Below are 26843 nucleotides of genomic sequence, written 5' to 3' on the forward strand. Positions count from 1 at the left end.
GAATCACTCTTTAAAAGCCCACTTTCCTATCTGTAAACTGACAACTCTTGTTGTGGTTCGCACTGGGGTTATCCGTATTTTGATGCTAATTCTACTGCCCCAAGGACAGCTGCCTAGTCAGGACTCAGGTGACTTCACCAGAAACTTCTCCCCACTGAATTTGTAAAATACAGGTGTGGGCAGGAACAGGATAGGAGGAGGCCTATCATTGGATGAGAAGGAAAAATGGGCGGGAGAAGAGTTTGAAGGGAGAGGAGGAGAAATGTAAAGGAGGATGAGACAAGAGGCAGGGAGAGAGACAACATGGCAGGTGATGTTAAGATTCCACTCTGTATTACAGGCTGTTATTAATGTTCTTAAGGGATGGATGGTACTGGGATTTGTATGTTTAAGTGGGCAATTATATCTTATCAATTGGGTCAAAGGTTATTGTGTTGTGTGTTCTTTCATGTAGTGATTTAAGTGTAAGAAAGTGCTTCTGGCATGGAAACCTGCCTTGGGAACTAGATAGGTAGAGAGATGGCTGCCAGGCCCAGAGAGAGAGAGGCCTTTGGCAGTGCGATATGGGATGGAGCAGAGCCGGTGAGACACTTTGCTGACTGAGACTTAAGATATCTAGCAGACATCTTGGGGCACTGTGGTGCCGAATATAGAGTGGGCAAAAGATACCTTTTTATCTTATATTTTTACAACAAACTCTCCTCGAGCTTCAGGTCTGATCCTTGACCCTATGTTTTTCATGAATTCAAGAATGTCAGTCTAGGCTTCAGTCTCTGCTATGTGGGGCTAGAGCTTAGGTCTTTCTAAAGATTAGCTAGCAATTTTGTTCGGAGCTAGCTTTTGAGGCTTCTGCCCACCGCCATGGATGAGCCATCCTAGAAAGTCGACCCAGTCGTGAACCCAGAAACTCAGATGAATGATGGATCTCAGAGGGAAGATGAAGGGGACTCGTCGGATGATTCAGAAATCCTACAACCAGGAACACTAGTAAAGGTCATGAAAAAGCTAACCCTGAACCCCAGTGCCACGCCGCCAAAATATCATCGTCGTCGTCAAAGGGTTCGTCTCCGGATTAAGAGCCAGCCTGTGGGGAACAGAAGTGAAAGAATCATGAGGGAAGTTCAAAGCGCCTTTCCCAAGAGAAGGGTCCGCACACTGTTGTTGGTGCTGAAAGACCCCATAGCAAGGATGAGAAGATTTGTTCGGATTGAGCAGAGACAAAGACAGCTTGAAGGAAATGAGAGACGAGATGAGCCATTCAGATGTCTCTGCACTTTCTGCCATTATCAGAGATGGGATCCTTCTGAGAATGCTAAAATCGGGCAGAACCAGAAGAATTAGGGCAGTTTGAATTGTACACCGTCCTTGCCGTTAACGGTGCCATGCAGCAGATGTGAAAGCTGTTTTTTTGTTAAGATTAAACTTTTCTTGGTGCTGGGGAAATCTCTTCTAATTGCTAACCTTTAAATTATATAGGATGTGTGACATTTGGATTCATGGGAATGACAGATTTACCCAAGAATTGAGCATGAGTCAAAGCCTGGTAGTTTGATTTAGAAGGTAATTGGAATAGATCTTTTATTTTAGATTTTCTAGTTTGCAGAGAAATTTGTAATAAAGGCAAATTTGTTATCTTTAATAAATACACAGAACAGATTAGAACGAGCCATTGGAGATGGGGACTTGTTTTTTACAGGTGCATTGTGGGTGTGTGCACACTCGTGATGTTCAGAGTTCAATGTGTGCTACCCTGTATTTCTGCTTGAGGCAAGGTCTCTATGAGGCCTAGCTGGTCTAACTCCTGGTCCTGCCTCTTGTTTTCCCGAGTTTTGACCCCATAGGCTTGTCGGCAAGATCTGGAAAAGGCTTGATGTTCGTGTTTGTTCGTGCTGTGTAATAAACAATTGGTTGACATATTCCTAAATGAAAAGTGTGGCTCTGTAAAAAAAAAAAAAAAAAAAAAAAGAATGTCAGTCTAACAGGCCCCATGCATCTCTGGCCTCAGGAAGTGTAAGCAGCCTTAAGTATTACCTAAACATGGACTACACATTCCTAAACCCATGAAAGGATCGGTGGGAGGTGAGATGCAAACAGAAAAAAATTCCCCAAAACCCTACCAAAAACAAAATCAAAACACAGTTGCTCCAGTCCTAAGTACACACGTGACAAAGATGAATCAGACACTTAAAAGAACCTTATTTTTTTTTATTAATGAAGTTGACCGTTTTCAAGGTATCTTCATTATGAAATATCCAGTGTTTCTACCTCTAAACTGAAAACTGGCCATTTACGCTGTAGAATGCATCTCCCTCACCTTTCTTAGCAACACTTATTTTAACTTGAATTACTGTGCCATCAGATACAAGGATCCTAGCACAGGACAGAGCTGGTGAAGTCATAGTGGCTAGAATAATCTCCGGCTATGGGCCCGATGTCCTTACTCCCTGACCCCATTCCTTGCAACGCTGTCACACCGAGATGTGTCCTTGTTAAGTTTCCCATGCCCGAGCTTCAGCGGAGATGTCTCACTAACCAGGTCTTGTCATTTAACATGTTCCCATAGCTGGGAAAACATTTTACTTGCCACCACACACAATGATAAATGGGATTTTTTTAACGTTCAACATGTTTGTTTCTATCCCACTAGAAGGGAATGAGGCTTATCATTAAGAGGTTCACTGGCCATTCTCCATATACAAAATATGGTTTCTCATGATCTTACCGAAGATGTTCCATCCCGTGAATCCCCAGAAGGGGGAAACTCTATGGTGTTCAGCTAAGGGGCTGCAGTCAAAACCAGGAGACATTCTGAGATGAGGGAAGAGGTCAGGGTGGTAAATCTGCACACTGAAGAGTGGGGCAGTTTCTGGGTGATACATGCAAAGTCTATGAGCACACTTGTACACTGGAAATGATTCAGGCTCTTAGCACTCAACACACAATGTGGTTACAGAGCAGACTGGTATTAACAGTTTGTCACTGCCCTGGATGGAGGCATACACCAGCTGGTATGTTAAGCTTTATAACTGAGGGCAGTTTCCCTCTACCTTCTGTGACATTTGTCAACAACTATGCCTATTTTAAGTTTTAGTAACTGAGAGATTACTGAAGTTGCAGGAAATTAACAGCTAAGAGTTCCAGAGGCCAGTAAATATCAACACTGGCCACTATTTGTTCTAAGGAAGGTCACCTGCAGGGAGGACGTCCCTGACTGCAAGGAGGAAATCCTAGACCCACAGGGTCAGTTGACCTATCACTTGAACATTGTACAGCAGTGACGCCACCAAAAGCCATTGTTCCTTCGTCATTATTGCTCTCCAATTAGAACAGATTCTCTGTGACATTTTAATTACGTGTAGAAACTTCGAAATGAGCAAGCTGAGTTTTTGCAACCAGGAAGTTTAAAAAGAGAAAAAATTGACACATTTTATGATTTATAATTTTATTTACACAGCTGAAATCATTTCCTTAGTCACCTTGATTACAAAAACAAGTCAACATGGTACGGTTTAATAGCCTTTCTTAAATGGATCTTACAAATTTTAGTGGCTGACAGATTGCTACTTAATACTCAGTAATATTTAATATGTGGTAACTTCTGCATATATGTAGATGAAAAATCTGTCTGATAGTGCTAACAGGTATAGGTACTTTTAACAAGTATGGGTACTTTTGTATCTCAGGAACAGACAGACAAATGGTTATTAGTCAAGTGTTAATTCCCCACAGATGGGTCAGCTATTTAGACATGGAGCTCAGCCCTTGAAGCTAAACCTGCTGTAGCAATACTGTGTAGGCATGTTGAGTAATTTGAACTTATCTGTATTTCTGCATTTAATAAAACTATTATTAAGCACATCTGAAAAACAAAATGGATCCCATGACTAGAGATATTTATATTAAAAAAAAATCTTATCACAGTGTATCTGAAAGAAAAATGGCCCAAACTAAAGCCATTATTATATGCTGAAATAAGCATTTTTCATCTTTCCGTCTGGCTGTGTGCACACACAAGTATTACACACACTCCGTAAGGCTCTATCCGGTGTACTTATCTGAGCATTCTCAGCCACATAAAATGTCACAATTTTACTGTGTTTGTGAAATGCCCATAAAATATAGTATTTTATTACGACTATTTAAAAGTCCTATCACAGTGCTTGAAGTCTGAAGACCAGGCAGTGTTTTGGTAATGTGACCTTTTCGTGGGAAGTGACAAGTCCATAGACAGCCAAAGAAACTTCCAAGAGCCACCCCTAAAACCCCAGAGGAGTGCAGAATGTCTGAGGCTACAACCGTCAGTACAGAAAGACAAGAACCTTACACGGGAGTCGTGGTCAGAACGGAGGAGACCAAAACACGTACCATAGCAGCAGCATAAATGTCGGATGGGGAGAGCTGATCCATGTGCCTTTCACACAAGCTCTATAAGAGCCAAAACCTCATTCTCTCACCTCAGTCGTTGTCAGGGAAACCTCTAATACAACTAGATGAACTGTCCTTCCCTCCGGGCATGAGCTGACAAGGTAGTGATTAAAACAAGGCAGACCTGCCTGCCCCATCAGAGGTCAAGCACACTCTCAGGTGGGTAGGGCGTTCTGCGGAATGCTGTGCTGGGGGTGCAGCATTTGTGGCTCAAGGCCTCTGCTGCCAGCAATTCTGGGCCTGAAGGCTGCTCCACTCCAAATGCCCTGCTTCTTCACCCTGTTCTGGTCTGCGGGTAGGTGTCACGCAGCGCTGAACAGGAGAATGATGCCCTGGGCTCAACAGGGGGACTGTGTCTTGTGGGGCCACTTCTTTCGAGCTGCCTTGTACAAGCAAGGGCAACACCCAATCTCTCAATTGTGCTAAATCTAAGAGCCGCTTAACCACGTCAGAAACAACGTTTTCCTAAGAAAAGGCTACATGGTTAAAAAAAAAAAAAACTCAAAAAAAAATCTATATTCAGGATGTCATATGCTGGGCCAAGGACAGCCCTGAGGCTCCCTTCTCCCCTCCAGCCCTAGTGGACCTGGCTGGATCCAACTGCCCAGACTTATGCTGGGCTTTCATTCTAAACAAGGGCAGGTCACTCCAGCCAGGTTTTTCAACTGATGTTGTTTGTATGTGTGCTTCATGTTAAAAACATTTGGGGGGGGGGTGCGTGGTAGTTTTTTAATCAACCAGGAAAATCAGACAGTTCAGGTACAATTTCTCATCCAAGTTGTAATGGCAGACCCCACACATGTGAACACAAGAGCTCATGGTAGTTACTGATGAGCAGACCAACAGAGGTGCTACCCAATGCTGAAGGGAAAGGGGATCTAACCAGAGACTCAGAGCACCCACCCAGTGGGGCAGATGTGCTAGGAGGGAGGACCACCGTGAGGGAGGATCACTGGCTACTTGAAGTAAAACCACTTTGGAAACCAGCTAAAACAAACTACAGAAAACAAGTCTGCCACCTGAGGCTGGTCTTGGCCAGTATGATGTGCACAAAGTGGTCGGTGGACTTGATGCTCTTGGCATGTTTCTTCCCCCTTGGGAGGTCCATTACCGTTCACAAAGAAATGTTAACTATCAAATGTGTCCATTAATTTTGCCGCTGAGGGTGAAACCATCCAGTTAGCATATACACTATCATTTGCATATCTTGGGAACCCAGTGCTAGTGCCATCGGCTCTCGTGAGTGGTACAGGACTCTCTCCAGGCCAGTTCGGGTCTGACATGCCTAAAAATGAAAACAGATAATTTGTTCTGCACTGAAGAACTCAAACTTCATGTGCAGACAGTAAGGCCTTGGCAAAACTCCCTTTGCCGGTTAAACCAACTTGCGCTTTCTGTGCCAATTCCATGAATGGTTTTGCATCCCAGGTTTCCAAAACACCGTTCTACCACTGGGCAGTATCACTTGCTCCTGGTAAAGGTCACTTAGCAGACACTACCAGTTCTCAACGTCTATGCGTTTAGAGTCTCAAATCTGAGATAGATCTGGTGAAACGCTTAGCTGTTTTCCCAGGAGAGTATAAAGCATCAGCGGATGGCTGGAGTATATGGCTTCCGTGGGAATGTTCTAGGGACTAGTCACGTGTCATCCCTGCTAAAATGGAGGAGGAAGGCTTCCTTTTCCACAGGGGGCGACCCCACAGCGCCGTCGGTACAAGGCATGTACTGAGGACCTGTGACTCAGGAAGCATGCAGAAAGAACCTACCTTAGCTCGAAACTGCGAGACTTTAGGAAAAAGCATCAATGAGAAAGTTAGGAAGCAGAAAAAAATGTCAAGTATTTAATCCAAGACAAAGGAGGAGTTTTGGCAAGAACCGTGTTTACTGTCCATTGCAAGGCCACAGCACCACAGACTATGTTCTTTCAGAAAGCATTGGCTCAGTATTTAGCACTGGCTTCGTGAGTGACATCATCATGATGTGGGGGGTAGGGTGCAAAGGATGTGAAAGCAGCAGTTTGGTGTCTGCCCAGGGCCCACGTGGTTTCCCCGCTGCCCCACACTGCATGACGGTGGACACAGAGCTGGAAGTGTGAATATGGACGGCTTCCACGAGGCACACACCAGCCTAGGAGCAGCCTGGGGATACCCTAGCTATGCTGTCACTACAAGTTGGGGGTGCCAGCATTCCCTGGCAAAATTCCCTCCCTCCCCAGATCAGGTAAATTTAAGTAACGAAGTCAGAAGTACTATGATTTGCTTCCCAACAGCCCCTGAGAATTCTGCTCTAATCTGCTTCTCCAGTGTCATCTTAAGTTGCCGGGCTGTGTGGTAGTGACACTTTATTTTCACATCCTTTTAGAAAGACATAGCTGCAAAATGCCTGAATGTGTGTAAACTAGGTGCAAAGTCGGATATTTACAAAGAAAAGGGTTCAGAGGAGGCTTTGGTTTCGGTGGGATCGGAAACACTCTTAAAAAGCGTTACAGACAGTTGGGATGGTGCAGAGGGGACTGCGTTGCTAGAATCTAGTAAATGCATGTGAAATTCTACCATAGAGTTTGTTTTCAATCCATGTGGAAGGGAGGGAGCGCGGGAGGGGAGCACTGTTACAGTCCACCAGGGGCGTCTCCTCTTCCGAGAGCCCATCGTCATAGAGCAGTGAGTCCGAAGGGGTGGATGCAGCCAGGTCCAAGTAGTCCTGGAAGAGAGAGAGAGAAAGATGGCCAGTTATCTTTGACTCAGGGCCATTTCTAAACATACTCAGGGCCCCTTAATACTCATGGGGCAGGGGTGCTGGCTATACCCTTACCCTACACTGTTTCCTGGCCTTTCTGTAAGACCACACCTCCATCCAGAAGAATAACACTGAGGTAAGGCTTCCCCCGGGGGTGGGGGAGTTCCTTAATCCAACCAAGGCAGAGGGCCGGGGAAGTAGCTTCTTTGTGGTCTTGGGCCTGAGAGCAGCTGCTGTGGTCGCATTACACATAGTGTGCCAAGTGGTATGTTCAACCCAATGATACCTTTCAGTTTCCCTCCCAGGACCTCTGCTATCTCAGGGAGCAGACACAGGGACCTCAGCTCCCATGTACAACCATTGTAAGATGCCTGCTACTTATGTCACACCACTTAACGAATGTAGACAACTCCAGCATTGTCCCGGCTGTTTCTTAACACTGTGATTTTGGCCTCTACTGTTACTTCTGCTCAGGACAACAACCCTGAATGTACACACCCTGAAGGTTTTCTCAAGAAACAACAGAGGTGTGTGAATGCTGTGTTCAAGGTTGTTCACCACATTCTCTATCGGACCTAGTAGATCGATTTTATATTGAGGTCTTGGATCCATTTGGAGTTGAGTTTTGGGCAGGGTGAGAAACATGGATCTACTTGGATTCTTCTACAGACAGCCACCCAGTTTGACTAGCACTATTTGTTGAAGATGCTGTCTTTCCCCAGTGTATTTCTGCCTTATCCAAAGACAGGCGTCCATAGGTCTGGGTCTTCAGCTTGATTCCGCTGATCAACATGCCGATTTCTGTGTCAATACTGTACTATTCTTTTGTTACTCAGCTTTGTAATACATCTTGGAATAAGGGACTGTGACATCTCCCATATTTCTATCGATCATGATTGTTTTAGCTATCCTGAATGTTTTTTGTGTTTCTACATGAAGTCAAAAATTGTCCTCTCCAGATCTGTGAGGATCTGTGCTCTTACTTGATAGAGATTGCATTGCAGATTGCTTTTCGGCAGGATGGCCACTCTCACACTACTGATACTGCCAACCCAGGAACATGGGAGATCTTTTCTGGTATCTTCAATTTTTTCTTCAGTGTTTTAAAGTTTCTATCATGTAAGTTTTTCCACCTGCTTTACTAAAAGTTATCCTGAGATATTTTATATTATTTAGGCTGTTGTGAAAAGTGCTGTATCCCTGATCTCTTTCTTAGCCCATTTATTGTTTGTATATAGAAAAAACATACCGTTTGCAAATAAGGATACTCTGACTTCTTCCTTTCCCACTTGTATCCTTCTTTTCTCCTTCAGTTGTCTCACGGCTCTAGCTAAGACTTCAAGTGCTGAACTGAATAGGTATGGACAGAGTTGATAACCTTGTCTTGCTCATGATAAAAGCAAAATTGCTTCCAGTTTCTCTCTATTTTAGTTGATGCTGGCCATGGGTTTGTTGTAAACTTCCTTTACTCTGTGTTGCGTATGTCCTTTGTATACCTAATCTCTTCAGGACTTTTATCATGAAAAGGTGTTGGATTTTGTCAAAGGCCTTTTCTGCCTCTTATGGGACGATCATGTGGTTTTTCCTTTTGAGCTTGTTTATATGGTGGATTACTTTACCTGTGTTGACCTATCCCTGGATTTCTGGGATGAAACCTACTCATCACTGTGGACGTTCTTTTTCATGTGTTCTTGGATTTAGTTTCCAAGTTTTTTATTGAGACATTTTGCACCTATGCTTAGAAGGAAATTGGTCTGAAGTTTTCTCTCTTTGTTGGGTCTTTATGTACGTTAGGTATCAGGGTAATTGTGGCCTCATAAATGAATTGGACAATGTTCATTCTGTTTATATTTTATAGACTAATTTGAAAAGTATTGGCATTAATTTTTCTTTGAAAGTTTGCTAACACCATTTGGCCCTGGGGTTTTTTGTTTGTTTGTTTGTTTTTGTGGTGGGGGGACTTTTAATGACTGCTTCTATTTCACTAGGGTTTACAGGTCTGTTTCAATTGTTTATCTGATGTGGATTTAACTTTTTCGGAAAAGTATCCATTTATTTTAGATTTTCCAATTTGGTGGAATATAGGTTTTAAAAGTATGCTCTTATGAGTCTCTGATTCTCCTCAGTGTGTGTTTGTTTTTTTTTTTTGTTTCCCCTTTTCACTTCTGATTTTGTTCATTTGGATATTCTCTCTTTCCTTTGAAAGAGGAGATATTAACTTCTCCTTTGTTAATTTGGAAAATACTTCTGCAGCCGAACACCATTAGCAATTAGCATAGGCACTAAGATCAATAATTAATAACGGGATGGAACTGAGAAGCCTCTGCACAGACAAGGACACGGACACTCAGACAAAGCAGCAGCCTACAAAATAGGAGAAGATTTTTACCAACTATACATCTGATAAAGGGCTAATATCCAACATATATAAATACCTAAAAGGAAAACCCTGGATATCAAGAAGACAACCTAATTAGAAAGGGGTATAGATTTAAACAGGAAATTTTCAGAAGATGAAATTCAAATGGCAGCTCATGATGGTGAGGATATAGAAAAAGGGGAGCCCTTATCCATCACTGGTGGGAGTACAAACTTGTACAGACACTAGGGAAACCAGCTCCTCAGGAAGATGGGAACTGATCTACCTCAAGACCCAGCTAAACCACACTTGGGCATATACCCAAAGGATGCTTCATCCTCCTACAGAGACACTTGTTCAACCGTGTTCATAATAGCCAGCAATTGGAGACAACCCAAATGTCCCTCAACAGATGAATGGGTAAAGAAAATGTTGTACATTTGCACATTGAAATATTTGTCCACCATTAAGAAAAGAAAATCATGATATTTGTAGGTAAATAGATTCAACTAGAAAAAAAAAAAAAACCACACCCTGAGTTACGTAACCCAGATCCAGAAAAACAAGTAAAATACACATTCACTTACATGTGGATGTTAGCTGTTAAGTCAATGATAACCAAGTTACGATCCACAGAACCACCGAGGTTAAGTATAGCGTAGAGACTCAGGGGAGGGATAGATCTATGTAGGAAGGGGAAACAAAATAGTCATGGATAGATGGGGTGGGAGCTAGGGGGGGAGTTCAAATGGGAAGGGGGCGGGGAGAAATACATGGAAAGACAGCTAAAATGAAAGACCATTAGAGGGGTATTATGGAAACCTAACACAGTAGAAGCTTCCAGATATATTGTCTATATCATACTGAAGGAGATCAGAAGGATATGAATGGGGGAGGAGTAAGTCAAAGCATATATAGATGTGAAATCGCTAAGATATAAATGAAAATGCCAAATTATGGGGGAGACAGAGCCCCAACAACAAACTTCTTGTGTCACCAAATCAAACTCCCAGAACTGGGAATGGGTTATATTTCATTGACTCAGTGGCCAAAGTGGTGCCACAGGAACTCCCAAACAACCCAGGCCACCGCAGAGTCTATAGGCTGCTCGTCACAAAGTGTTAGCAAGGCAGTTGCTGCAGACAACTCCTCCACAACTCACTGAACGTGGAGACCTTGAGCTGGTGCCTATCTAGAGCCTTCACCCCTGCAAGTCAGAGCACTTAGTACTGAAAGGCACTGTGCACACCGCCGAAGAAGAAACAGAAACACGGAGCCAGCTACAAATGCTTCCACCCACAATGGTGTTCTCCCAGCAAGGAATGCTGAAGCAGGGGTACCGAAGCTTGCGGAAATACCCAACCAATATCTGATTTGACTTAAGAACCATTCTATGAGACAGAACCCATGCCTGAACCTACTGCTTGGGTGACTAAGAACCTGCGACTAGAGAGCCCAAGAACCTAGGGCAAAAGTAACTACTACTATTCTACTCAAGGAATGTAGCAATGAAATGGCGTTCTGCTACACTCATAGAACAGTGTCTTGCTTAGTCATCATCAGAGAAGTTTCCCCCTGCAGTAGATGGGAACAAACACGGAGCTTCCGAGCCAGACATTACACAGAGTTAAGAGACCTTGGAACTCAACCCTAAGTGGGGAAGTCCTTCCCCTCATGGTTCAGGGAACCCCGTGGAAGAGGAGGCAAAAAAGAGTAAGACCCAGAAGGATGGAGGACACCAAGGAAATAGGACCTTCTAAATCCAGAAAGACCAATACACATATTAACTCAGAGACCGCAACAGCACGCACAGGGTCTACACACACAGGTCCGCACTAGAAAGAATCCTAGAGTTGGAAGAAGTGGACTCAGGTCCTGGTGATTATGCAGGTGTTCTCACTGGCTAAGTCATCTCTCCAGCGACACAATCGCTGGGAGCTGAGACCATGTACTCTTTTGGAATCTGGAGGAAGGGCAACTTGTAGTAGAAATTAAGACAAGTCTTCAAAGGGGGTAGTGTGACTGAGGATGCCTGTTTGGTCCTGTTTACCTGTCTCCCTAGCATCCAGTATGAACAGTACAAACAGTACGAACAGTACAAATATTAGGCAAAAATTATTCAGCCTTCTCACCAAGGCACAGAGGCTGACTGTTCCCACGTGTTTTGTTTGGCTAACACCAGGCTTTGGAAATCTACACAAGCAGTCAATAAAAACTGGGAGACAACATGAGCTTCTTAAAATTCAGAAGACTTGACTTGCCAGGTCTCCTATTCCTGTAGGTCCCACGAGTTGGGAGCATTATGCCCTTGAGGAGATACTCACATTGCCAGAGTTCCAACCCTAGTCACTGCCTACCTCCAGGTACCCCAGCGCTTATGCACTTAGGACACGTGCCTTGAGCCCTTGACATTCTATTCCATTCTTGCCAAAGTTCCCCTTTGGTTTTGAAATACTCTCCAGTACTTGCCTGTGAAGAGCTCTTGTCTGAAGACAAGCTAGAAACCAAGATGTTTTCACTAACTGAACGGTCCAAGAGGACTTACACAGCATGTTTTCATCCACTGCCTGCCCTATGGTATGGCACAGTCATCTCCCTCTGGCCTTGCAGAGGAAACACAGCCTCAAACGACCAACCCAAGGCGAGCCTTTGGCTGTGACGCTGGGACTCACTCTGCTTTTGACCATCATCTTCTCCAGATCCTTGCTGATGTCAGCAAATACTGGCCTCTTGTCCGGCTCCTGCTTCCAGCACTGCAGCATCAGGCGGTACCTGGAGGGTAGCATAGGTAGGTGGTGAAGCCCAGGCAGGGTCGGCACAACCAGACTGGGTCTAAGGGGCTATGTCTCCTCTCTCTAGGCTGTTTCTAAACATTTGCAACTCTGAGCTTCCAGGCTAGACCCAGGGGCAGGACACTGACACTGGTGCAGCCCTCTGGTGGCCTCTCTCCAGAGGGGTTCATTGTTCTCTCCTTATACCAACATGAGCAGACAATGTTTAGACCCTGCATCCACAAAGTAGGTGGCTCAGTAGGAAGTGAAGTCCTTACAATGTGTAGAAAGGAGGATCTGATTGAAGACTCTTAGGGGTGGAAACAAACACAATGTCTAGTTATGACAACTTTCTGACTGGATTTGAGACAACTTTCAAGCCTGGTTCTTTAATTCTACTCAAAAGCCCCACAGCTGGAGACATCCCAGGTTCTAGGACAGAGCCTGCTGTTATTTTTATTTTGCTCAACACCATGCTGTCAAACCGCTTTTAAAATATTCCTATTTATACCCAGAGACCTGGACTCAGCCTTGGTCAGAGAAGTTTCTCTTTTTTTTGCCCCCCTCCGGTGAGTAGCAGTCAACAGAGACATGTATGACTGGTCAGAGCGCCAAGAATAAGAAACTCTGCTTAGTTAGTGCTTGGCCCTAAACTGGCCATATATAGCAACGTCTGCTCTCTCAGCCAAGGTCCAGGGAACATCCCAGAAGAGGAGGCAGAATGAATGTAAGGTCCGAGGTTAGAGGGACGCACTGTATAATGCTGTCTTCGGGACATGACATGGCTGCTGCACCCATGAACTCATAGTGGCTCTGGTTCCTGGTGTATGACCAGAAATGTGCCAAGTTTCTGGCACTAATGGGGGTAATGATCTCTAGGCCCCATCCCTTGCTTATGAGCTACTGGCGGTGGACAGTTGCTGTGGAAGGGAGAATCATTCTTGAAGGATGTGGTCATTGAAAGATCCTCACACTGCAATGGGTGCCCCTACACCCACGTGCATACACATAGGCAGCACTAACTGGTCTTAACGGGGTATCCCAAATTAAGACATGAGATTGAGGGGGGACGTGTGGCCGGGGTGTGGGGGAGCTGGAGGAGGGAAATCGGCATAGGTGTGATTGGATTTGATCATGTCATTCTGTGGAAAGCTTGAGAATTTAAAAACTTAAAAACCCAAGTTTATCAGGCTCTCCGTCTTCTCTGCCCTGAACCCCTGCTTCCTCAGAAGCTGGGTGTGGCTGAGGGCTCTGGAGCTGTGGTGTGGGTGTTAGGCTGGTTGGTTGACTGCCAGCCCAGTGCTCGAGGCAGCATCTTCCCACCCTGGCATGCCTAACCTTGCTCTCAGCTAGGCACTGACCATGGCACAAATGTACCAGTGTATCTGCTCTAGTCATCCCCCCCACAACCCCCTTTAACCTGGTCTCTGGACCATCTGATTAGTGAGTTTTGGATTCTGGGACTCTTGGGCCGAGGCTGTCTCTGCCCTGCTCTGTTCCTACCTCCCTTGCACACGTCCTCCTTCCCACATATCCTGCAGGAGGGGCCCCGGCACCTCTTTATCTCATGGTCATTGATGGCTGTCTGGCCTCTGCCCTGTCACTCCCTGTCACACAGCTTACTCAAGGTTGGTGGTGGCACTGGGCTTCTCGATGGCTATTTTACTTCCCATCCAGAGCCCAGAGTATGAGGGCCAGAGGCTGGCTTGGCAGAAAAAGCCCACTCACATTTCCTCGCTGCAGTTGTCTGGCCTCTCCATCCTGTGGCCTGTCTTCAGAAGGTTGAAGAGTCGTTCAGGAGGAATTCCAGGGTAGGGGTTGCCTCCCAGGGTCACAATCTCCCATAGCAGCACTCCAAAGGACCACCTGTGGCAAGGAAGGGAAGCAGTAAGCGGCTTTCTGGCTCCTGGCCCCTCCTTGGTGGACCCCAGATGTCTGTAACTGACCTAATCAACTGCCAGTGCCTAAATGAGTGACACACAGGGATCTTAGCCTGGCTCTGCTGCACGGGCACGCGTGTAACGGCTAGGCAAGCTTTATCTGCCTACCTGAGCAGCCTCTGGGATGCTTCTGGCCCAAACTGCTGCTGCTGGAGCAAAGTCACTTAAAGGAGTGATAGATATCCTAGCAAGCAAACTCAGGGTGTGCTGTAAAATTTTTATGAAGTCTTAAGACAACTTTTAAAGGAAATATTTAGTAGTAAGAGAACACTGGGGTGGGGTAAAAACATCACGAAACGTGTCATTCTGACGATAAAGTGTGTATGTGCACACTACAGGAGAGAGCGGAAGGTAACCACGAAGGGGAGGGGGAATGCGTTTCAAGGCTGTTTGCCTCCTAGTGGATTTTTCTTTGCATTTTCCAATTCTTCTAAATCAACTTGTTGCTATCAGAAAAGTACTGTTTGGAACTGCTTAAGAAAGAACTCTGTTTTCATAGCTCTACTCAAGCCCTGCAAGCTCTATATTCAAGTGGCTGCAGATTGCAGAACACTTCAGAAGCCAAGTATTTCGTCTTTAGAAAAACAGACCACGTCCTGTCATCTGTCTGCAAGAGCAAGTGTGGGCTCCCATCTTAAGATACTTTGGTATACAGCAGTCCACAAACTCAGACACAGCTATCTGAAGGGGAGTTCTTGATCCTGACCTGTAGCCAGGTAAACTTCACACGATGCCCTACCTCAGTCATATTCCTCCCAGCACTCTTGGGAGGGGCGAAGAGGTAAGGAGACAGAAGTGGGCTATGACTGCCCCATCCCCCACTCAACTCCTACACGCTCCACTGTGGTTGGCAGAACTGCTGCCTGGGCCCAGTCATCTGCTGAAGGAAACCTGCTGACCTCTTAGCCTGGGCTCATCGAGGATGACTAACATTGCAAACAGGTCTTTGGAACCAGCAGTGTCCCCTTGCCAAGCTGCAGAGACAAGGCAGTGTGGTCCAACCGCCCCACCCCAGGATGGCAACTCCCATACTTACACATCACTTTGAGTGGTATAGATGTGATCGAAGAGAGACTCGATTGCCATCCATTTGACGGGAATCCGGCCCTAGAGGTGGTGAGCAAAGGCATTAGTATGGCTCTAAGCTCTGTAACCAAGGTAGTCAGCTATGGCTCTTGAGCTCTATAACCATGGCAGTCAGCCATACCTTTTAGCCCCAGCTCTGGAGGGAACACGGGATACTACGTTCTGAGGACAGACAACTGTGCACCCTCTTGAAGGGGCTACAGCTCCAGCCTGAACCTTTGGCTTTGTTGAGAGTCTACTGGGAGTCAAGAAAACCGTCCACAGCCACAGAGGTCAACCTTTCACATGCTACAGCCCTACAAGGAAGCAACCCAAGAAAACCACCTATGATAGGATTGCTAGGGTTCTGAGGCACCCTCGGTGGGGCAGAACAGTGCTCCCCAATGCAGAGGCAAGGACTTGTCCTGCAAAGTAAGTTTCTTGCTAGTATCCCAAGAACACATGCTTTGGGAAACCAACACCCAGTCTCCATCCTGTAAACTTTGTAAGCCTCATCTGAAAAATCGTGAGGGAAGAAAACCTTTGTGCACCGACGTTGGGAGTTTCCTTCTCTCAGGGTTCTTCCAGCATCTCGGAATGAGCAACCCGCTCCCCCACCCGGCAGCTGTGCTGGGTGTCTGTTCTAACAAATCCCCTTCAACAACAGGAAGAACGGCGCAATGAACAGCTTAAGAATAAGCACGCACTCACGGTCGTGTCTATCAGCTTCAACAATGCTTTCCTGTGCTTATACCGTTATGGTGCGTGACTGTGCTTCTCACAGTAATGTCTGTGGCTTGTGGTCTTAGAGGCTGTCAAAGCCCCTGAAAGCCATACCTATTTACCTCCACTGTGACAGCAGGACAGCAGGCCTCCCTGGAAGATACGTATGCGTGAGTGAGTGAGTGAGTGGTGACACAGAGAGAGAGAGAGAGAGAGAGAGAGACAGAGAGAGAGACAGAGAGAGAGAGAGAGAGAGAGAGAGAGAGAGAGAGAGAGAGAGAGAAAGAGAGAGAGAGTGTGTGTTTGAGAGAGACTGTGTGTGTGTGTGCGTGCGCGTGTGTGTGGGCGCGCTCGAGTGTGTGTATGAGCAGGAAGGCCCTCTCACATCCTCTGCAGTGTGGGGCAGCAGCCCCTTCCACTTCCTTTACGCAGAGATCTGCTATCACCACAGAAACCCCAGAACAAACAAACCCAGTGCTCATAGCCTATGGCAACGCACAAAGGACCTATGACCCTCACAGCAGAGCCGAAACAGATAAAGCTGGGTGTGCGCTGCCTGGAAAAGCCTCACCACCAGGACCCCCGAGCACTCCCACCAACTGTTCCTGCCTGGGTTGTCACACAGAAGCCTCAGGAGAGCAGATGCCAGGTGACAAGGCAAGGCGGTTGCCATGGGGACAAGAGGATGTCAGTGAATCAGATGTCCACATGTTGCTTGAACTTGGAGAAATTCTCAAGACCCCTGGACACCTCTGCACCCGGTTTTACCCAGAGATCCCAGGGAGACTCCTACATAAGCAACAATACAGGGAGCAGCATGCTCCCTTCTCTTCACTTTACTCTCCTAGGAGCCAAAGAGCAGTGCACAGTGAACAGAGGCCTTATTTTATGGAACTGAGAGGAACTGTGGAAAGGAGTCTAGTTCTGTGCTATTGGGAGGTCTTAGAAGGTGACTAAAAGCATCAGGTACCTCAGGAAGATCATATGCAAGAAAAGCCTGACTGGGGTCCTAGAGACACAGCACAGGGATAGATTTCTCCTCCTCCTGTCATTCTAAGGGTGCCATCCTACCCTGTCAGCATAGCCTTGAGCCCATGTCCCCTCCTGGAAATGTGCTAGGACACTCATGGCTAGGTACCTTGCTTTTCTTCACATAGGAATCTTCTTCATAAACATCTCGGGACAGCCCAAAGTCAGAGATCTTCATCTTCCGTCCCTCTGCCACCAAGATGTTTCTGGCAGCTAAGTCTCGATGTACGAGCTGCAGAAAGGAAGCAGCAAGAACCCTCAGACCAGCTGTGGTAGGCAGGGGCTGGGCCGGACACGAGGGGCAGCGCGTATCTGTGGCTCTCACCTTCATTTCAGCCAAGTACTGCATACCCCTCGAGATCTGCCAGGCGAAGGAGATGAGGTCGCCCATGGTCAGCACCCTTTCGTCTGGGTGGTCCAGGGAGCTGGAATTGCGGCTGCCTCCACTGCTCACATAGGCAGGCCCGATCTTGCGGCTGTCCCGCAGGAACCCCCGCAGGGATCCATACTTTGCATACTCCACAATGAGAAGAAGTGGCCCTGGGGACAGAGAGGGGCAGCCCTGGGCATGGAGTCAGGCCCAACCTCGGTCGGGTTGGCTGCAGGCTGTCACCTCATGAGTAGGTGGGCAGACACAGACCTGCTCTGGCACTAGGATCATGAAGTTATGGCAGGCCAACTCACTCTTGGCCTACACTGACCATGGGGACATTTGCTCTCTCCCAGGCACGGTATGACCTTCCCCATGGTTTCCAAAAAGGTGGGCACTGTTCTCAGCCCTACCCTGTGAGCTACCATGCCCTATACTAGGGCTTAATACCTTTTCCCACCCTTGACCCTGTAGGTGGGAGAGGGAAAAACCAATGGAGGCAGGAAGGCCTGTGCAAATCTCACAGCTCGGTCTTGGCCCTACGCTAACTCAGCAGCAGCCTATGTCACTGCTCCTGCCTGTCCTCAACAACTTTTAGGGGCTGGAGTCAGGCCTAGATCTGATTCCTTGCCATCCTCACTCTGTGTGTGTGTGTGTGTGTGTGTGTGTGTGTGTGTGTGTGTGTGTGTGTGTGTGTGTGTGTCTGTGTTAGAAAAGCTAACAGATAAAACAATCTCCCTGGTCCTTATCCGAGGAGGAGACAATGCTTCTTCCCTGCAGGGCTGGGGCTGGGGTCACCTGTGAAAAACAGCACACTTGTTATTCTGTAGGTCCCCAAGATGCACTAGTCATTCTCAGAGTTCCCTACAATGGGTGCTAAGGCTACAGACCTGTGCTCAGCAGGCCCAAGGACTGCTAAAAACACGAACCTCTGGGATACAAGTCTGCTCAGCTAGTGGACACAGATACTCTCCAGACCAGAGCCAGAACCCCAGCTTCCAGAAAGGAGAATTAAGCAAGAGGGAAGGGCAGAAGAGGGATCCCAGCCCTGTGTTAGCAGCTGAGCTGCCTGCCCACCGTATCATCTGCTTAGCCTTACCATCCTGGCTGCAAGCCCCGTACAACTTGATGACATGTGGATGGTTGACTTGTTTCAGAAGGTTGAACTCAGAGAGCAGGTCTCGTAGTTCACTCTGGGAGGCGTTTTCTGAAACACAGCACATAGAGATTGTGCTCGCCATAGCCCTTGGGATCCCTTTGTGACCATGTTGAGTAGAGAACGGAATGCCACCCCCCCTCACAGATTTACATGGAGACCTTCAGCATCCAGCTGCTTAAGGCTGCTCACAATCCCCAGTGTTGGCCAACAGTGACTTTGTGTACCCCTAGGATAAGAGCCCTTAGGTCAACTTCCTTGTCTCCAGGGCTACTGCTTGTGTATACAACAACATGTCACTTTAGCTGCTGACTTTAGCAGAGAGAAGTCTACAGAGAATCCCCATCCCTCTTTTATGTCTCTCTAGAAGGAGAGAGGTCTTGCTGATGTCTCCACATGCCTGCTCAGAGAGAAAAGGTGCTGGAGAAAGAGGAGGACACTACACTGAGCCCAGATCTCCCAATCTGCCAGACACAAGCCTGGGGTCCTGTGGCCTCTCTACTGCTGCTGCTGTGCTTGGAGCTTTTGCTCAGTTACTGTGAGGTCCTGTAGGGATAAGTGAACTGGAGTGAAGACAGCACTAGCATTTTGCAGTGCACCAAACATCAGGCCTGTATTTTCCATGGGAGGCAGATGCCATACTTGACTGGATAGGGCACACTGTGAAGATGACTAGATGCCACCGAAGTCATAGGAACACATGTCCTGAGGGCAGCCAGGGCCAGCTCTAGTGCTCACTAGGTACTTGAATAAATACAGAGGTACACAAAAGCGTCAGGCACGTAGCCAAGTTCTCTTCCTGGTTGGCTAGCCAGTGGTGACACACTGTTGCCTCTGGCATTTAGACTGGTCTGGGATGAAGGACAAACACAGCCAGGAGACAAGTCTAGGTAGACCAGGAATGGGACGGTTTGAGCATGGTGTGAGGGTCTCAGGAATATCAGGCACACTCGAGCTGTTGTCCCTGACCATTGCAGGGGGACTCAGCTATGCACCAGCCACACAAGTTCTTCACCACATAGTCTGGATGCCACAGGACCCTCGGTTCACATGGCTGGGGACCCGGACCACAGTGAAGGAAACCCACCAGCCACAGCCACTAGCCAGAGTCACATCCCTGTATAAGAGAGGTATGTGCACATTGAGAGCCAGACCCCGGGCATGACTGGTCACAGGAACAAAGAAGACTCAGAGGTTGCTGGGATGGGGGAAAGTCTTACAGAGAGGATCTTCAGTAGGATCCCAGGGACCTCTCAGATGAATGGGGTAGTAATGAATGGGGTATGTTAGGGTGCTGCTCCCAAAGGGCTTTAAAACTTTTTAAACCCTGGCCTCTTTCCTGACATGGTGCAGAAGCAGTAGCCAGCATCTTCCACTAGAGCAAGGTCCTCACCCTGCCCTCTTCAGGAACACTGGCTATGCGTGTGTCCATGGGGTACCCAGATTGCAGCCCCCACAGAGCAGCAATGGCAGTTCTGCAAGGGAGTTTCATAGAAGGACGGCCACAGTCACCAACCCTCCCAGATACAGCCCCTAAACAGGTACCTTTCAGCATTTTCACAGCCACTGTGGTGTATCCTGCCCGGCCTTTCAGACGGAAGGCTGTGGCCTTGACTACTTTTCCAAACTCGCCTTCTCCCAGGGTTTTCCCAAGAACTAAGTTCTTCCGAGGAAATTCCCACTTCGGATCCTCCTATATTGGGGGTAGAGACAGGGGCCATTAGCAGACAAGGGAAGAAAGTTGAGCAAGAAGACAAGGCCTTTAAATACTAACTCCTGCCCAGACAAGGCCAGTATGCAGTGAGCCGGTCATCACCTAACCATACCTGCCACCGCACAGCTCATCCACTGGGAGCACCATGGTCAGGCCAGAGAAGCGATAAGTGAGTGAGTCTCCAGGGGAAAGGTCTGGACTTAATGCCTTGAATCACCCTGCTCCCACTGCACCAAGTAACACAGAACCAGTTAGGCCAAAGTTCTTATTCTCAAGGCCAGCGGGGCCCAGAGGTGCTTGTGGCTGACTAGATAGCAGCCCCAGATCCAAGTTTTCTCTGACACCCCAATCCAGGGGCCCCCAGAGCACAGAATGGGCAGCCACAGCTCAGGATACTTCTGAGCCCAGAATTTCTCTACAGTGGAAACATTCAGAGCCACCTCCCTGTGCAGCTGACTGTTAAAGAAAGGCACCACTGAACTCCCGGGCAAACTCCCATCCTGAAGTAGGAGGCAGCTGTTCCTCCTGTGGTCCGTCCTGTGCACCCCACTTCACTACACATACACCCCAGTTCCAGCTCCCAGCATCCTACTCAAGTCCCTTCCATGTATCAGGCCCAATCATGGCTGCTCTGGATTCATTTCTAGATTCTTTTTTACCTTTTTTTTTTTTTTTTTCGGAGCTGGGGACCGAACCCAGGGCCTTGCACTTGCTAGGCAAGCGCTCTACCACTGAGCTAAATCCCCAACCCCGCATTTCTAGATTCTTACCAGCCAAGTACCATCCTGTAAGAAGACCACCCCGTGGTGCTGGCACCACACTGGATACCACCTCTGTGCCCGCACATGCAGACCTCGGGTTTCTGTTTACAAGGCTCTTTAAGGCTTCCCCAACTACAAAGCTGGCCTAAAAGGACACATGGCTCCAGGCCAAAGGCTATTTATATACATCTGATATACATATCTATCTGATTTATATACATTCATATACGTGGCCTGTAGAGATATATACTCCTTTGAGCACACAAACACACGTTCTTGCAAACTCCTAAGTGACCCTGATATTTTGTGAAGCCCCCTGAATGTGAAGAAGGCACGGATATCACTGGTGTCGCGCACCTACTGTCACACCTCCACTGCTGCCACTAGAAACATGTCCAAGGCACATACCAGAGACTATGCTAAGCACGTGGAAATGGTATGAATTTGCTCCTTTAAAGATTTGAGAGAAATCAGTATCTTTACTGTTTTGTTTGCTTGTGTCAGCCTAGTCTAGCCTTGAATTCGTGATCTTCTTCCCTTTTTTCCCCCCGAGTGCTGGAATTAGAGGAATGAGTCACAGTACCAACTCTCCATGTTTTACATTAGGGAAATCAGGCTGAATGGTTGAGTCATGGGGCTTCTGTGGGTATAGCTTTTGGGCACCAGGCTAACTCTGGAGCAGACGTGTGGAGCGTGTGTGTGCCTCTGCCCTTGTTTACATGATATGGCCTTGCTATGCAGCCTCCCGGTGCTATCTGGGTTACAGAGAGCTCTGGTGGCTTAGTCTAGAAGCCTGCTGCAGATCCAGCTACAGCCAGAGGAGGAACCACACACTAGGATCAAGAGAGGCAAAGAGCACATGTAGGAAGAACTTCTCCAGCCCTGTGTGAGGGCTGGGTGTCATTCACGTAGGCCTGGGAAAGGTAGGGCCCCCTAGCCACCTAAGGCCACTTCATAGCCACTTCAAACTGCCAGGGGTCCATGGCCACTGGGTGCTCCCACAGGTGTCTGCATCACAGTCCCTCCACCCAAACCTGTGGCTTTCTCTATTCATAGCGCTTGTCTCCATAACACTGTCCTAGCTGTTCCCAGAGCACCCTGGCTTCCAAATCCCGAACAGATAACCAGGGTGCTGAAGGGGCAGGGTCTTCCCGAATGTGAGGGCAGACACATACATGGCAACCACAGAGAAGACATGACCATGATAGGGAGGCCTCAGTGGTAGTCCGGTCTTGAGCAGCACCCACGGAAAGGTTTGTCCATCTCAAGAGTGGCTGGGGCTTTCTTCTGGGCGCCCAGTGCCTCCCCCTTCCATGTTGGGGTATCTACCCTATATACTCCTGCTACCCTGGACCTCTGGGTCAGCACTTCTTTATGATCCCCACACACTCTGCCCCATCCCCATCCCACCCCTCTTCTCAATGGGTAAGCCTATTGTAGGGCTATAGAACATGGGCCTCTTCCACTGTTCCTACTCTTGACATAAAACACTTGCTGGGTGGGCATGAGTGTATGCATGCCTGTGTGTGGGTAGAAATTACTGGTCCTCTCTCTCGGGGCTTCTGCTCACACCTCCCCTGCTAGGTAGGACCACGCTCACTTTCACCAGGACCTCAAGGCCCACATCTCAGACCCCAGCCAGTCCTATCTGAATCAGCACCTGTCACTTCCTTCCTAGACAGTCTGCCTTCACAGCCCTGGAAGGCAAGCAACCCCCTGCTCTTGCCCTTATGCGACGGGGATCTACGTAAGGCTATATCAACCATCTGTGGGCACCCCAAGTAGTAAAGAAAGCCTCTGTGGCCATGTTTCCTCCAACACTGTCCACCTACCTCTTGGGGCCCCTTACCGGGATCTTGAAAGAGTCCACAGAGACCTGGTTCTCCATGGAGTCCAGTGAGGGCCGGCGGGTGCCCGAGGAAGAATAGCTGATTGGGAAGCCCTGGGCCGGCCGGCAGAAGGTCATTTCGGCTGACGCGATGGGTGGCTTGTGCGCATGCTTGTGGTAGCGGTGGATGCAGAAGGTGGACAGCAGGACAGAGATTATGAAGGAGAAGAGGACAGCGGCTGTGATGACCGTACGGCACAGCTCATCGCACAATGGGCCTGTGGCAGGGCAGAGTGACAGGGACTGCACTGTGACCGTCTGAGATGCTACTGACTGGGTACAGGCACCGCTGTACCAATTCTCCTACTGTCAAACCTCTCACAGTACAAACAGTGGTGTGAAGACTGCACTCAACACCAGCTATCCTGTTTTCCTGTTGCAAATGTCTGAATAGTCAGTATAGAAAGGTAGGACAAAGAAAGAAAGGATCACAGGCTTTGGACAGGGAGGTCCTAGAGTGAGCCAAATTCCAGGACACTTCCATAATACCAGAGGCTAAGCAAGACCCTGTCCGGGAAATCTGACCAAGTTACTTGGAAGGACTGCTTTCCTGAGCATCCTTTATTGAGAATTGTGGTTAGGATATGCTTTATAGGGATTCTGACCCCGATTCATGGTGGTGCCAATGGTAAAATGGGCCCAAAGGGAAGGAGCAGCCTCCTGGGGTCTAACTGCCTCCCCATAGTCTCTTCCCTTGCTGAACCACACAAATGTTGCTCAGAGCTTCCTTGAGGGTTTGAGGAAGTCAGAGAGCCCTGTGAGAGGTGCTCCTTACCCTGGCTGTCCTCTGGCTCGCAGAAGCACTTCTTCTCATCAGGGAAACAGTTGCAGATGCCATAGCCGGCTTTAATCCCCTGGCGCTCCCCTCGCTCATGCCCGCCAACAATGGGGCCACCTGAGGACATATGTGGAATATTCAGTCTCCTGGTGTGGCCTGATGCCTCAGAGTCCTCGGACTGTGATTAGCCTTCCCAACTCGGGGTCAGTTGCTTAGGCCCAGTGAAGGCAGTAGGCTCGGAAGCCCCTTTCACCTGGGCAGAGTTTAACACAATACCCCTATACTGGCTATGGAAGTAGGGGGGAGCCAAGATTGTTTAGAATCACTGCTGAGGTCCCGGAAGGCATCAACCACAGCTAGCCCCCAGTAACAGTAAAGATGGAGGAAATGGACCAGAGACAACGTGGGTCCTGAGCCAGCAGGCCGGGGACTGCAGCTTCATGAGTCAGTCAAGGATAGACAGGCCAGGCTGCACAAGCCCCGTCCTGGGGGAGCACAGCCAGCATTCAAATGAGATGGTAGCAGGACTGGCTTGGCACATCCTGCTTGGTTGAACCTACTACTATTACACACTGTTCTTCTTTGGTGCTAAGGTGAAGCCATGGCCCTACATATGCTAAGCTCGTGCAATACCCCCAGCTGGCCTGAAGCATCCTATAGACACTTGAGGCTCCAGCCTGGGTTCAGGTGTAGGTTAGGGCTTCCAAGCTCTCCGCTGCCAGCTCCCTTGCCTTGGCCCTTCCCTGCACACTGGTAAAATGCATCACCCTGGGCCTAGCCTGGGCTTACGGAGACAGTCCTGGGGGCAAATGTTGATATCCCGGCTCTCCAGAGCATCACAGTGGCCATCAGGACAGGTCCTGGTGCTAGGAGAACAGGTGGAGAAGTTCCTGGTGATCCCTGTGATGGAGTACAAAACAGGCTGTCACCCTGCATGGGCATATCCCTCCATGGTCTGCCTTTGTCATGGTCCAACCTTGCCTCTCTAGGGACAGCGAGATGAAGGGACAAGTTGAGTAACGCCACATACACCTCAGACACCAGCAAGGAATGACAAGGGGACAAGGGGTCCCCCAAGGGCTGAAGTGCCGGGCATTCTAGGACTGCAGATAGCCTTCCTCTAAGGAAGCCACTTAAAGGCAAGGATCTGTCAAAGCTATATTGGCCACAAGCACCTTAAAGCGGGAGGTGAACCTGTAGTGAGGCAGAAACACTTTCTGGCTGGGACTTTCTGGAAGAACCACTCTGTCCCCTGTCGGTCCCAGCTCTGGTATAGTGGTCCCCAGAGTGAATCTAATTGAGGTGGCACAAGCCCTGCCTCCTCTGCTGGCACTGGTTCCACAGGAGGGACAGGCTTAGAAGACAGGGATCAGGGAAGCTCAATGAGGGACTAGCAGACCTTGTACGAACTCACTCCTGACGGCAGCCAGGATGGCCCCTACCCAGCTCTCCTCCCCCGTCCTCCTCCCCAGCCCCATCCCACCCCCTGCCAGCTCCCGAACCTACCTTTACCATCTCCCTGACGCCACTCACATCTGCCAGTTGGAGAACCCAGGCCACCACACTCCTCACACTCAGGTCGCCTCTTGTTTACTGCACAGGACTTGGGGCAGCCCACTTCTTCTGCAATGTCTGGGAGGGACAGACAAGCCAAGGTCACTGGGACTGGTGTGGGCCCAGTCTCCAGACCTCTGAAACAGACAGAGTGTAACAACAGTTTCACTGTCCATGGGTTCTGGGGTAACTAGGGTATTTGTGAAAGGGACTGAGGCACCAGAGCCAGAGGCTCTCATTAGCTCCTGTCTGCTGAGCCCTTCTGGTAAACATAAGGACAGGAGGATATGACGGTGACCACAGCAAAGGACACCTGGTATTGCCGGTTCACACAGAAGTGTTCCCTGTGATTGTCCTTGACATCTCATCCCTCCACGGAGCCTGACACTTACATGTCCCCTCCACTGTGACGACTAACGAAGCCTGGGTCTGCCTGCGGGTCTGCCGGTCAGTGGCTACCACTGTGTACTGAAGCTCGGTACACTCAGGTCGCCGCAGGGCCTCCGTGTCATTTACATATAGGGTCCCTGAGGTGTCTTCTGTTGAGGTGACCACACCTAGGGCACTGCAGTTGGTGCTGGAGGGCTGCAGCTTGTACTGGATGGAGACACCGCTGAACTCCTGGCAGTTCTCCACGCAAACTTTCCCAATCTGGAGGGGGGAGAGGGAGGAGGAGGTTCGAACCAGTACACCTTAGCTGGATGGGCTCTTGGGTAGACCAAGTTGGGGGATGGCCCTCAACTTAGCTTGAATGGTAGTCTTCCTCGATGTCCAGTGTTCTACACCTCAGCACCTACAAGCCCACCTGCCTGGTCAGCCCAGCTTAAGGACACCAACTCGCCAGACACCCACACCACTGGGAGTCAGCCGGGATGGCCATAATCCCTGTTGTGTGTCCCCCAACCGTCAGAGCACTGTACCCTAGCTGAGTGACTGCAATGTTGTCATCTGTCCCACTTGAGGTCAAGCGGCCTCTTCAGAGGTTCTGGAAAGAGACCCCTTCTGGGGATGCCTGGCTGAGTCAGGTCCTGAGTCTTTACCTCACAGCCACTCCAGTGAGCTACGGTTGCTAAAAGCTGCAGAGGTAGTTCTGGTTATGGGGCCCTGTGTCTGTGTGTAGTGACCTAGGAGGCAGCTTCTTAAGAGCCAGGAGCAAGGATGGGGCTTCCCGAGCCACACTGACACCCTAAAAAACCAGCCTCCTGGTTGCTTCATTTTCCCCTACAAAGAATGTTCATTTCCATCTTCTTAACAGATCCTTAAAACTATCCGAGGTCCCTGGCCTCGACTTGCTCTTCAAAACTATGGAGACAATAAGGAACCGGTCACTATGAGGGCAGTGACTGGGGCTCTAGAATCTGCTAAATGCAGGGATCTACCTCCAACTGATGCCTTGAACTCCTCCTCAGGCACTTCACTCTGTCACCCCCACTCCTGCCCTGATGGTCACACCCTGGAGAAGGGCCAAAGGCTCTCTCTATCTACAGGTGTGTCCTTTGTGTGCTGGTAATGGGAGCAGTGAGGACCTGGAACCGGCTGTAAGAATTGGAATGACCACAGACACACGAGGAGAC

General features: G+C 48.5%; 1 protein-coding gene and 1 pseudogene across 3 annotated transcripts in view; one reads left to right on the plus strand and one right to left on the minus strand.

Moving 5' to 3' along the window:
- The first annotated feature begins 861 nt into the window (after window positions 1-861).
- Dppa3-ps3 (developmental pluripotency-associated 3, pseudogene 3) lies at window positions 862-1404 on the plus strand (annotated as a pseudogene).
- A 2021-nt stretch (window positions 1405-3425) lies between these two features.
- The window catches only part of Ret (ret proto-oncogene), a 46967-nt gene continuing 23549 nt past the window's right edge, over window positions 3426-26843 (minus strand). Inside the window, exons 7-20 of one of the 3 annotated variants that reach the window (XM_087655988.1) lie at window positions 25662-25920; window positions 25222-25347; window positions 24505-24615; window positions 23713-23832; window positions 22899-23155; window positions 20120-20267; window positions 18518-18625; window positions 17374-17588; window positions 17158-17280; window positions 15268-15338; window positions 14020-14157; window positions 12193-12292; window positions 6978-7125; window positions 3426-5710 (exon numbers count right to left, since the gene is read on the minus strand). In XM_087655988.1, the coding sequence (XP_087512114.1) occupies window positions 5553-5710; window positions 6978-7125; window positions 12193-12292; window positions 14020-14157; window positions 15268-15338; window positions 17158-17280; window positions 17374-17588; window positions 18518-18625; window positions 20120-20267; window positions 22899-23155; window positions 23713-23832; window positions 24505-24615; window positions 25222-25347; window positions 25662-25920 (2082 nt within the window). In that variant the 3' untranslated portion in view covers window positions 3426-5552. 3 annotated transcript variants of the gene reach the window in all.

This window comes from Rattus norvegicus, chromosome 4, assembly GCF_021556685.1.
Source record: "Rattus norvegicus strain SHRSP/BbbUtx chromosome 4, alternate assembly SHRSP_T2T, whole genome shotgun sequence".
Taxonomy (NCBI): Eukaryota; Metazoa; Chordata; class Mammalia; order Rodentia; family Muridae; genus Rattus; species Rattus norvegicus.